Source organism: Engraulis encrasicolus, chromosome 21, assembly GCF_034702125.1.
Source record: "Engraulis encrasicolus isolate BLACKSEA-1 chromosome 21, IST_EnEncr_1.0, whole genome shotgun sequence".
Lineage (NCBI taxonomy): Eukaryota > Metazoa > Chordata > Actinopteri > Clupeiformes > Engraulidae > Engraulis > Engraulis encrasicolus.
Window position 1 is genome coordinate 24544131 of NC_085877.1, and position 13410 is coordinate 24557540.

The 13410-nt window shown below is 43.6% G+C and overlaps 1 protein-coding gene across 4 annotated transcripts in view; it reads right to left on the reverse strand.

The window, feature by feature from the left end:
• The window catches only part of sf3b2 (splicing factor 3b, subunit 2), a 30904-nt gene that overhangs the window by 15231 nt on the left and 2263 nt on the right, over window positions 1-13410 (reverse strand). For 2 of the 4 annotated variants that reach the window (XM_063186447.1, XM_063186446.1), the window contains exons 4-12: window positions 8939-9103; window positions 8564-8620; window positions 7871-8036; window positions 6838-6935; window positions 6154-6262; window positions 4700-4797; window positions 3441-3647; window positions 2384-2506; window positions 1100-1180 (exon numbers count right to left, since the gene is read on the reverse strand). In XM_063186447.1, the coding sequence (XP_063042517.1) occupies window positions 1100-1180; window positions 2384-2506; window positions 3441-3647; window positions 4700-4797; window positions 6154-6262; window positions 6838-6935; window positions 7871-8036; window positions 8564-8620; window positions 8939-9103 (1104 nt within the window). Of the gene's footprint in view, window positions 1-1099; window positions 1181-2383; window positions 2507-3440; window positions 3648-4699; window positions 4798-6153; window positions 6263-6837; window positions 6936-7834; window positions 8037-8563; window positions 8621-8938; window positions 9104-13410 lie in introns of all 4 variants that reach the window. The other 2 variants (XM_063186445.1, XM_063186444.1) reach the window with 1 other exon arrangement.

Consider the following 13410-nt stretch of genomic DNA (forward strand, 5'->3'; position numbering starts at 1 on the left):
AGCATGGTAGATTCCCGCTGCACTGATCCTTTGGGGTGCCATTGGGGGCTGCCCCCTTGCACGGGTGAGGCATAAATGCAATTTCATTGTGTGCAACAAACACTTGAATGCAGTGGACGAAGGGAGTTGGAGTTTCCCAGGTGGGCTTTTCACTTTCACGCTTTCAATAGGCGACGTCCCAGACGGGGCTTAGTCGGTTGGGCATTACGGCCCGTACCCACACAGAGTAATTCCGCTCCGCTCTCATTGACTTTGAATGGGGGCGATATCGCGCTTGACAGCGCGGAGGGGAAGCGATATCGCAGCGGGACGCGGTTTGATATAGAAGAGATCTCTATATCATGCAAATTTGATGGTCCAATAACCAATCAGATGGGCGTATGGGTAGCAAGGGCGGGAGTTACAAAAACATTTGAAAAACATGGCGGCGATTTCTGTGATTTCCAACATCACGTTTTTGCTTAATATAAAGACCCTAAATGCTTATAAATGTCACGACTACCACGGATTGATGTAAAAATGCACCACGAACTTATGTAACACAAATAGGTTACCCCACATTGCCATTTGATCACTCGATGTTTTGAGCTAACCGGGTAAGCTAACGTTAGCATTTTACCAGAACCAGGCAGCTACAAGCTTATATTAGACTACTTCTGTACTTCTATAATGATATAACGGGGCTTAAATGTTATCTAGGACCAAAATACAATCGTATTTAAGCCATGTGTACACTGTGTTGTGATATTGGGTGAGTAATGTGTGCAAACGACCGTTCGCCGTTTGTTATCTCGCTCGGTCTACCCGGTGTCAGCTGCGAGACACATGCCGCGCCGCGAGGCTCGAAAGTCGGGTGAGCAGCGTAGTTAGCCCCGGGGAGAATCTAATGGGAGTATCCGTGACCACACCCCCAGCGCGATATTGCGCGTCGCGGATCCCGCGTGCAGTTTCCCCAGTCGGTACTAGGCGTTAGACTGCTACGCGGCGCGCCACGGGGACCGGGGTTCGATTCCCGACCCGAGTCATTTCCCGACCCTCCCCCGTCTCCTCCCACTCAACTGCTGTCCCAAAAGTAAACAAGTAAAATAAAAGGAGTTACCTGTTTGAGTTCAGCTACTGTCAGTCTGTTCATGCGTCGCAGCTTCTTTTTGGACATCTTGGGCACATCTGGCCTGATTTCCTACAGAAGAAAAGATGGAGACGCTCAACCAAGGCACCACATAAAAAAATGGAATTGGATGTACAGACCACTCGACCGTTACCTTTTGTTCATTTCTAAACAGCAAATACCAAGACATCATATAGATAGATGGACATGGATATACAAACCAGAGCCATTACTTCCATTTCAGGTCCACCACAAAAAAAGCCAAATTTTCTCGTTCAATCTAGGTTAACATTTTGGGTTAGGTACAGGCCATGATAAATAGGGCCCCCCTCGAAAAAGAGATGGAGCATCTCAAGGGGCTATCCCTTAATAAAATAATTGAATTGAATTGGAAATCTTAACAACTTAAGTCGGGCATACGCTGTGCGATATTTTCACTCGTGGGTCTTAAGCTTCTGATCACACTGCACGATGGAATTTCACTGTTTAAAAGTTCACAGCTCACGACTCACGTCCTCACACTGCATGAGCCGACAGTCGGACGCGAGCGAAATGCTTCCACCATACGACGCGACAGGCATGTTTCCCCGGTCTGCAGAGGAGGGAACATGCGCACCTGAGGTGGAGATGAGGTCGCGCTCAACAGCGAATCGCACGGCCCTATTATTTGTGCATGTGAAGTGTCAAATCGGGTCGTAGCACTGCTTTAACTGTGCGATTTACGCACGAGCCACGACCAGAATTTCAAACCGTTTTGATTTTCTTGCGACCCTGCAATTGCACCATCGTGAGGCGAAATCGCTTGTCGTTACCCATGTACACTGCACGATGCGACACTCACGATTGACCTGCGATTGAGCAAAAAATCGGCCCGACTCTCAAAAGTCATGCGAGTGCCAAATCGGGGCAAAAGTCGCACAGTGTAAGCCCAGTTTTACTGAACTCTAATGTTCCCTTGATGCAAGTGCAATGTAAATGCTTTGTTTCTCTTAACAGACACAAACATGAAACACAGCACACTGAACACCTCTTTTATTTGTTTATTTCTTTAGGCAAAATAGAAATTAAAAGGGGAAAAAAAGAACACAGTATTTGTGCTGTGCTTTCTGAACTTTTAGCATTGATCACATTTTCCTGCCTTACACCTGAACGTTGAAAACTGAAGGCGCAAGCACAAGGACTTCCATGTAATTAGACCCAAACATGACTTAAGCCTTGAACTTCTACACACAGACACACACACACACACACAAATAAGTCCAAAGCGTTTCTTACGTCATCACTGTCGTCGTCGTCATCATCCCTCTTCTCCTCCGCGTATCCCTTCTTCTTGATGGGCTCGACCTTCTCTGGCTTTTCCGGCTCCTTCTCCTTCTCCTTCTTCACATCGTCTGTCAACTGCATACAGAACAAAGGAAAATGTAGTCAATGATCACATTTATGAAAGGCAAAAAGTCCCAAGATAGGTTCTAGTACAGTATTTCTTTTGTGCAGTAAATATTATTTATATTGCATCTACTACACATCGTCTGTCAGCTGCAATGCAATTAACTGATTTGTGCCGATAAATATTTATACTACCGGTATGTTATTTCTTCTGTATATACACAATTTATAGGATTTATAGGGGATTTTATTTCAACTAATTTTAAGACACTAAAAAAGCATAACATGAAGTGCAAACTGCATATGTGATTGCACAGATTCCTGATCTGTGTGTCCGACTTCGAAGGCCTTGAAGATCAAGATTAAGTAATGACTACAAATGACTACATTTTTAATGATAACTGACTGAACTTTAGTAAGTGAAGAATTCTTGAACACCTCCTTGGTCAGGGGCGTAGGAGTGGAACCCCTGTGTCACAAACGTTAAAGCAAAGAAAGCTCCCGCACACTGTTCACATTTGCATGGTTTACTGCAACTTTTCGGTCTACTGACCTTCTTCAAGCAATTCCAAACTGACTGAACTTTAAAAGTAGGTACGTCGAAGACCCATGCAATAATGAAACTAATGCAACACTGGTGTCTCTACATCCATCCACTTCAACCATCTGTCTGACCCTGAATGCCTCCAAGACTCTCTTGAAGAACATGAAGTTGGGGTTATGCCCTTGAAGACATCATTTTAGTACGCCACATTCGCCCACTGACCCACGCCGCCTTCTAATTGTAACAAATTTATAGACCCAAAAGATTGCGCAGATCTCTGATACGTGTCTGACCGCATCTTGAAGAGAGTCTTGAAGATCCGCCAAAGAATCCTGAATCATGACATGAAAATACCCCTGAAAGATTGTACACGCATCGTCTCTCTTTGACGAGGAGTCTGACCTTGAAGGCCTCAAAGATCCTCTTGAAGAAGATGAAGTTGGGGTCGTAGATCTCCGGCTCCTCTGTGATGTACTCTATCTCCACTTCCGGATCGTTCTCCTTCTCTCCTTTCTTCTCCTCCTCCTCGTTCTCCTTCTCCTTCTGCTTTTCGCTCTCCTGGTCACGCTTCTTCTTCTTCTTCTTCCTGTTGCGACGACGTCGGTTTTTCTAAGAGAAACGAAACCAGAAAACACCCGATCAACATCCAGAACAAATAAGGCATTTCGTCAGCTTAGTAAACTAGACAAATCCTAGTCTGGGAAATCCCATGCTCCTTTGCATGATCGTTCCGATCTGGAAGACAGCATGGATCGCAGCACCAAAGCGCTGGCCTGAGGCAAAGAACCAATCAGATAGAGGGGAGGGGTGTAGCCTGATTTTACCAGACCACATTAATTACTTGAATTCATTTTAGGTCTGGGTCCTCGATGCCCTGGAGCACTTGGGCGGGAGAAGTGAGCTCAGCTCTGGTTTGAAATGAGCTCTGACCAATCGCTGACAGTTAACATTTACGATGCATGTTATTATGCTCCCAAAATGAATGGTCTGGCCTGTCAGGATAGGAGGGAGGGGGGGGGAGAGAGGCGATGATGTGCACTACGTTACAAAGGGAAGCTTGCAGTTTGGTTGGACACGATTGACTATGGGCTATGTGTATGCCAAATTATATATTTGTAACACCAAATAAACAGCAATCAGCAATCGTACACCACCCTCTCCTACAAGAAATTGTGTAGGTGGTCTCCAGACTCTCTCACTTGTGTTAAACAGGCTAGGCAAACCCTTGCAGCAAAAATAAATTTTGCCTGGAAGGTGAAAATGGAGAATAATTATGGTTGGGACGAGAATCTGTCCTCCTTTCACAATGCTCTATTGGTGTAGGAAGCTTTTCCTTTCTTTTGAATGCGTTAAGTCTGTTTGCTGCGGTTCGTTGGTTGCACCTCGGTCATTGAGGTTTTTCCAGAGGCAGACACAGCTAATGCTCATAAAGTACTTAATTGGCAATTAATGGACAAGCAATGAATAGGTTCAGGATAATCCAGTAAAACAAAACAAAAAATAATTTAATCCATACAATAGTGCCACACCAGTGACCTACATCTTGTAGTGTGCCCCCACCCTACTCCTTTCAGGTATAGCCTGGCTTGAGTATGCTGCCCGTTACAACACTTTCAGTCAATTGAAAGTTATAAACGTGTCATCAAGTTTAATTCACACACCTCTTTCTTGGAGAGGCCGATGTCGTCATCTTCAGTCTCAGAGAGGACTTGGACATTATTCGTATCAGCATCAGGAGCCTCGTTGTCCTCCTCCGCAGCTGTTGACAAGATAAACACATGGTGAGTTCACAGCAAGTCCTGAAATGATGCCTGAAAATGACACTAGACCTCAAACAAGAATGTTTCCGATCCTTATGAGCAGGACATGAAGAGCTGAAGTCACTCCTCTGTATGTAACCCAAGACTGAAAACGTAACAAATGGTAGTACATGGGGAGACCTTTGATGCCTTTTTGATCTTGGATTCCATAACTGGACATACATAATTTGCCTGATAATCATCGAATTTCAAATCTCCTTTCGAAACTTGGTCTGACCAAGACCATAACGATTAACGTTTCCCAAACGGCATGGTTGACCCACCTCCCTCGGTTTGCTACTGGTCAAGGTCAGAAAAAGCTGTGCCGAAGCTTAAACTAAGTCCTAATAGAACATCTCCAATTTAAAAAATGTCACTGCCTTGAACACGCCTCTATCCAGAGCTGCTCCAAAATGATTGGTTCCTGACAAAGTGGGTAGTGAGTTCCCCATTTCTCCGCACCTCAGAAACGTTATTTGTATTGCTCCTGGCCTGACTAGTAGCAACGCAAAAGGTGTTGCATCACTAAGAGGGCGTGGCTGGCCTGGCTAAAGGCTCAGTTATGCTTCCTACTTGTGCCACAGAGTGAGCTTGACGCAGCCATGATGCAGTTAATTCTTGTTTATGCCCTGTTTTGAAGCACGGTCTGCGCGATGTCATTCCACGCTGAAACTGCCTTCAATACAAAGAGTAAACTAGACGTGTCGGTTGTTTTTTAGCATCACAGACTCGACGAGAATGAAAATAAAACATTAAATCTTTATATCACGTGCATGTTTGATCGCACTGGCAGCCACAGTAGTAGTTTGGAACAAAGAAGTGGCTCATTTGTCGAGGACGAAGCGGAATGTTTCCTCGACCTCGGAACCACTGTTCAACTGTCCAAATAACTTCAGCGTCGTAACTTGCAAGCGCATGTGTTGTCTTCGGTTCGTGTAAATAAATCAAACAACAAAGCACGGGCAACTTATTTAATGAAGAGCTCACAGTCCGTAGACCGACGAAGGTTAGAACAAGGAAGTAGAACTAGCGCTTGTTCTCGACTCGAGGACAGAGCAGGCTGGTCGAGAGGACCAATCAGAGACCTATTTTCGCCCTTTCACGCCGTCGCTCCCTGCGTCGAGACACAATTTTGGGGAGGTGCCCCAGAGTACCTGCGTGATGGGGGGGGCTTCAGTACGTTAACTGCGCGGCTCACTGCATCATGATGCAGTGACGCTGATCTCGAGGCATAAACCACCCTTAATACATAACAGGATTTGTGCAGTCCATTGTGTCTGCTGTATAATATATGAGATGCAGTTGGGCTTCCTGACCTGGAGGGGCAGCGCTGAGCTCCTCCTGCCGGATGTCCTTCAGCTGCAGGATCTTCTCCAGGGCCTGAGGGATCTTGGGCCCAAGACCCACCTCTTCACCCTGCCATGACTGGGAAAAGTGGAGAGGAAAGAGCGGGGAGAAAAAAAAGAGTGAAAGAGAGAAAGAACAAGAGAGTGCAAGAGAAAGATGGATGGATCAGCAAATGATAAGAATCGATATTCAGAGATGGAGGTCACTTAACACATTATCAGGAGCAATGAAATCATATCTGTTCTACAGATATAACAGATTTATACTGTCTAATACAAAGAACAAGAGAGAGTACAGCCATCCACAGTTCGCATTCGCAGTCAATTAATTGCAGACGCACAAGATGACGGCAGATAACGAAAGAGCATGTGAAAGTGGCATTGTTATCTCAGCTAAGGTAAAAACTTTGGAAACTGGTCACTTTACTCAACATTACGGCCATTGCAATCTTCTTGATATGAATTGCTGCAACCAGCAATTGATACCAAGCAGACTTGTCAGTAGTGGCGGCGCGCTAGACGCTGCAGCCCGGAGAATGTAGTGTTTTCCAAACGCAATTTCTTTGTGAAATGTATTTCGTCAATGACAACAATATCTCTTGAATTGAATTGATAGTCAACATTGAAGGCTTAAACCCAGATGCCATTGCGTACCTCTCTGCCGTCCTCTCCTGGCGGTGGGGGCATCCTCTGCTTCTGGTTGGACTGCATCATGGAGATGCCGGGAGGGGGTGGGCCACCACCGCCCATCACTACAGGGAAAGTTAGAGAAGGAGTCAGGACAATGTATATCTGTATCCTCAACAGAGAATGACAGGACACCTCGAATGACTTGGTCTTAGACAATGAAAGTGCCAAATTGATGAAGGTGCAGGTAAATATCTCACTTCATAAGACACATTTACAGATGAAAAAAGAAACATAAAATGACTAATTATTTCTAGAAAAAAAGAGCTAATCTTGGCGTGATAATCTACAACACACAACCCCAAACATTCGTGTGATTAAAAGGAGAAACAAATATCCGATTGGCTGGCTATTATGCAAGGGAAAAAGATACCCATCAATCTGATTGATTAGTCGTTGAAGATGATGAGAGAAGTAGTAGTCACCACTACACAACAGAAAGCTTTATCGCTTTCACCGAGCTGTCCTAAAAAGCAGTATAACTGATGAAGAATGACTAATACATAATATGAAGATGATTGAAGAAAAACTCTATCCAGTGCGCATATAAAGGCTATTCCTTTTTCTAGAATAGGCTTCCATTTAAAAACAGTTCCCAGAATTACGATGCATTACAGAAAATAAAAGAAAAAAGGGAAGAAAAGTCAAGACATTTGCCAATAATTAATTTAGTACTATTTCATTTTAGAAGAGGTTGCGATTTCCAAAACGGATAATACTTGCAAAACCATTTATATGAGGAATGAAGTAAGGAAGAAAAGAGAAGATAAGTGAGAATAAAAAAATCAAATCGCAAAACCATTTATATAAAGACGGAAGAAAGGAAGAAAAAGAGAAGATGAGGATCATTTAAAAAAAACAATCACAAAACTTTTCAAATAAAGAAGAAAATTAGGAAGAAAAAGAGAAGATAAGGAGAATTTTTCAAAAAAATCAATCAGGCTGATTGATGGGGGTCACTGACGATTCATGATGAGGGAGGGGGTCATCTGGGGCTGACCTCGCATGGGGGGCAGGCCAGACATGGGGATGAGGGAGGCCTGGGGGCCCTGGGGGTCGCCCCTGTGCCCACCGTGGTGCCCCACCCCTGGGGGCCCGCCGTGCCCGCGCTGCTGCTGCATCTTGGCCATCTCCTGCTGACGCTCCTGCTCCAACAGCACTGCCGCCTGGAGGAGAGGAGGCAGAGAAATTGGCATTGAGAGAGGACATGGAAGTGTTGGGAATATACGAGAGAGGGAAATGGGGAGAAAGAAACAGAAATGGACAAAGAAGAAAACAGACGGGAGAGCGAGAGAGTGCAAGAGCGAGAGAGAGAAAACAGGAATAAAGTCAAGAATTTTTTGTTCTTCATTCATGGCAAGGAGAATAGCAATAGCTGCCATTATGAGGCTATCTCCTTGCCATGAATAATTCAATCATCACTTCTTTGCCCCGCTAAGTTGAAGGTGCGCATGGATATCTTACACATAGTCTACTAGTATAATAGACTTAGTTGAGTGGTGTTTTTTTTCCAGTTTATCCTTTTTAGTCAAGCACCCCGACTGCTTGAAACGAACATGTATGCACAAATTCAAGATAGGCAAGAAAAGTATTGGGAAGTAGGACATTGAGGTTTCCCTCCCTCCTTCCTTCCTCCCATCCTTCCTTCCTCCCTTCCTTCCTCCCATCCTTCCTTCCTCCCTTCCTTCCTCACCCTCTTCTGTTGTTCCAGAAGCTCCTGCTCCTTCATCTGTTCCTCCATGGGTCCACCCTGCGGGAACAGATATACAGACACGCATAAAACACCAGACCAGGACACCCTTAACCACTCCATCACCACCAATTCAACTGAATTTAGTACAGCTTACATTTTAAAGAGACACAAAAAAAAAACAAAGTGACAAACCGCAACAATCTTAAGGATATAGTGCACACAAATTCCATCTCTTAATTTCACTTCAGATACGACAACTACTAGCAATTGATCCATGTTGCAATAACAAATCTAAACTCAGTCACTACTACTACCACCACTGTCATCAAACTAGCAAACTGCACCAGCAATATATATTGAAAAAGCAAAACACACCATGCGCATCTTGTGTGGGTCTTGACCCATGCCAGGGGGGTGGTCCATGCCCATATGCATGCCTGGTGGAGGGGGTCCTCCCATCATGCCCATGGCCTGTAGCATACCCATGCCCGGGGGCAGAGGCATCGGGGGTATAGGGGGCATGGGAGGGAGGCCAGGCATCTGTTACGAGGGAGGAGAAGAGGACAAGTTAATACAGAATAAATAGCACTATGTCGGGGTTCAGACTGTCTGACATGCTTTTTTTTATTTGCCAGCCCCTCATTGTTTTCCTATGAAATGGCACAACGGACAAATGCTTGACAGTTCAACTTTTCCTTTTCACCACAATGGGCCGTTGCTTGACAAGCGGGTCGTAGCCAGCTGATAATTGAATCAAAGGCGACAAGAGAATCTCGGGTTTAATATCAACGGTAGGAGGTAGGAGAACGCTGTATGAAACCTAGTAGTAAGAGTAATCAAATCTCAAATACAATAAAGCGTGACAAAAGTGTGACGATCTGAAAAGGGCCCTAAATAGTGCTATAATCACTGACCATTTCAGGCCTTAGTCAGTCCCTCCAGGATTTTGCACTGGGATTTTGTGATTTTTGCGGTCAAAATGTCTGATTTTGTGGCGGCATTTTCTCATTTTTTGCAAAGATTTTGCGGCATTTTCTCATTTTTTGCAAAGATTTTGCACCCCTTTCTGTGTTTTTTTTGGTAGGCCTAACTGAAAACCACAATCAGTCTAAGCAGGCTTATGACAAAAGAGAGAGAGATTCAGAAACACACTTCTTATATAATAGAATAATAAAATATTGTCAAAAACTGCCAGAGCGTCTTATAAGCCAGTACGTCCAATGTGAAAAAAAAATCATGGCCGCGACACTCATAAATCTCTGTCGATATTTTAGAACGACTTCGGGGGAAAACAGGACTGCGCGTTATGAAAAAATACTTGTGGGTATAGCCTACCACAGTAGGCTAATGAAGAGCGTCGCGGGCCCAGTAGCCAGGCTGTATGCAAGCGTTACAATGTCACCTGTTGGAAGACGCGTCTCTCTCTCTCTCTCTCTCTCTCTCTCTCTCTCTCTCTCTCTCTCTCTCGTGCTCGTATTGCAAGCTGCTGCATATTATTTGCTTGATGCAAAGTTGTGATGGCATACACGCTCTCGTTGACATGGTTGTGTGCATGGTTGCATGGATTCGCAAGACTTTATTGCAATAACACAGTGAAAGCGTGGAAGGGCCGTTCACTTCCTATCTCGGTGTCCTTGACTGAAACAAGTTGCAAAACTCACTTCCGAATCCTTTGCGATCGGCACTACAGTGATTGTTATCAGAAGTCTTGTGCCTACGCATAGACACAGACCCTTACATTACAAACATTAGCGAACACTGAAAAAAGATCAGACAACGACTGTCGGGTAGCATGCTCATGAAAGCGACAGGGGAGAGTGGAGAAGTTGCGCAAAAATGTAACCTAAGATGTTTGCTACTGTGCGACAGCACCGCCACTATTTCATGACTGCATACACTTCTTCGTCATGGATAAATGGGCAACAATACTTTTTCCAGCCAGGATTGCACTGAAAAGTAGGCTACTGCTGTTAAAAAAAAGGTCACGGCAGCACCGACGCCTGCGTGTATGTGTGGGAGGAGAGAGACGCGGAGCAGCTGAGATGAGGGTCGCGACTTCCGAAATAGCAGGCAATTCTTTTTCAATGTTTCAGTGACATATTAACAGAAATGCTTCCTATTGGTTTTCGTCTCCGGTGGTATTGTAGTCACATTTTTATTTTTTTTGACGAAAATATAAATCAATAAACTCCACAGAATGTTGAAGGGGACAAAGGGGAAAATTTGCGGGGAAAATGCAGCTTTACAGGAATTACGTGGCATCGTGAAATTATGCGGAATATCATTGAATTTGCATGAATCCACGCGATCGCTGAATCGCGAAAAACTGGAGGGACTGCTTAGTTATGAATTCAAGGCAATCACCAGGGAGGGTCCAATAAAAATCATTGTGGGGCCATCACTTTAAGCACTGTTGCATATATACAGTAGTCTCGGATTCACTAAATCTGGGAATGCATGTTATCAGATATCTGAGTTGTAGAGCACCAGAAAACTAATCTATATCCCATGCAGAACTTACACGGGTGAAACTCACCTGTGGAACTGGTCAAATGTTTTATACAAAAGAGCTATGGTGTAATTTATATGCAATATTGACATGGTCTGGCACAATTCAAAAGCAATAGCTTGCCTATCTTACTTCCTGCCTATCTTAATTCCCTCTGAAAGGATTAAGTTAACTTATCGAAAAGCACATTGCCACAGCTTTAATAGGGGCAGTGTTTCCCATACATTGAGGAAACTATGGCGGCCCGCCATAGTTTAAATTTGGCCGCCATAGTTTACGAAAATGTAAAAAAAAAAAAAAAAAAAAAAAAAAAATTTAAACTTTTTTTTTTTTTTTTTTTTTTTTACGATATCCGTTTTTGTTAAAAACGATTTGAATTACGATTTTGAATTTCCTTCGCATTTTCCTCCTGGAGTAAATACATCCTATAGACTCTGTATTGGTTAAATAAGTAGTCCCACGGTAACACAGAATGAGGGGAAAGCATTAGGAAGTGACCGTAAGGGTATTACAGTTGATTCATGTGTGCACACGTGTAACATCGGGTGAGTAACAGAACATGTGCGCAACGATGCGTTATGACACGCCGATATGCGAGGATCTTCGTCCAAATCGCTAGTCGCATGCATCATCGCTAACTGCGTTTACATCGCGTGCCGCGTGTAAGGGAAATGTTAGTTGTTGACATGTATGGAATTCAATTCACTTCAATTTGTGCTGTTTCTTGCTTCAGTTGTGGACAAAACGATTGGCCAAACTCACAATAGAAAGCCTTTGCTGTGCTACTGTCCCAGAGAGCTGAAAAAAAAAACCTTCATAGAAGAAGTCACACTTAACAGGGGTGTTAAAGCGATGGTTCGGAGTAGAATCACCCTAATGCCATTTGAACCGTGACACCCATCCACCTTTACACCCGAAGTGTTTTCTGCCGCAGACTTACATCAACAGAGTTGCCGTGTTATTCGATGTTTATTCCGGTTAGCTTGACTCAAGCGCATATGGATACTGGGCACCGTCTCCAAACTTTCCCCACAAAAATAACATGTCATTACACCAAACTTCTGCAGTAGCACAAATATGGTCTGTACTCACGAAACGAAGCATTTGGAAGTTTGGAAATAGTCCAGGAGTTTAGTATTATCAACACAAGCTGAATAGCTTCTCTGCTGCTAAAGCTGTGCCAACGTTACTTCCGTCATATGAGACAAGCCCGTAAAAGTCTTCAACAAACTTCCAGACGAGAGTGTTAAAAAAAGTTTTCACTGAATGTGATTTAAGGCTTATATTTTCAAGGCAATACTTAAAATATATTTCAAATCTTACCTACTATCAATTAGACAAGGATTTTCGTTATCAATACTGATGCTGAATTCACTTTTCATTGTGCATATTATGAGCTTCGTTGAGGACTCTTACATGCTTGTCTTAGATGACGGAAGTAACGTTGGCGCAGCTTTAGCAGCAGAGAAGCTATTCGGCTTGTGTTGATAATAATAAACTCCTGAACTATTTCCAAACTTCCAAATGCTTCGTTTCGTGAGTACAGACCATATTTGTGCTACTGCAGAAGTTTGGTGTCATGACATGTTATTTTTGTGGGGAAAGTTTGGAGACGGTGCCCAGTATCCATATGCGCTTGAGTCAAGCTAACCGGAATAAACATCGAATAACACGGCAACTCTGTTGATGTAAGCCTGCGGCAGAAAACACTTCGGGTGTAAAGGTGGATGGGTGTCACGGTTCAAATGGCATTAGGGTGATTCTACTCCGAACCATCGCTTTAACCAATCCAATGAGTTCTCTCATTGCTCTCTCTCTCTCTCTCTCTCTCTCTCTCTCTCTCTCTCTCTCTCTCTCTCTCTCTCTCTCTCATAGTAGCCTACTATTTACCCATAACAAATGGTGAATTTCTGAGCCCTTTTTAATTTGTAGCCTATAGCACTGAAGGCATGATAATGGCTGCTTCATCATATTTTAGAAATAGGGCCTATGTGCCTTTTATATACCAAATGTTTATCATTTTGAAATTGTTTCAGTTGTTTATGACTTGTGTATGACTGAAATTATCTCTGCATACTATCAGTGCTGCATTGCTTTGTAAAGATAGGCTATTCAACACACTTTAAAAACACACTGAAAAGATACGGCCATAGTAGCCTACTGAAAACATGTTCATAATAATGGTGATTAATAAATGGTGGTCTTAAATTTTCATACTGACATCTTTGAATTTGACTTGGTAGATCACGGCAGACCATCAACTTCAAAAGTAGATCTTGGTTAAAAAAAGGTTGGGCACCCCTGCTATAGAGAGAACCACAAGTGCTTGAAAGACAGG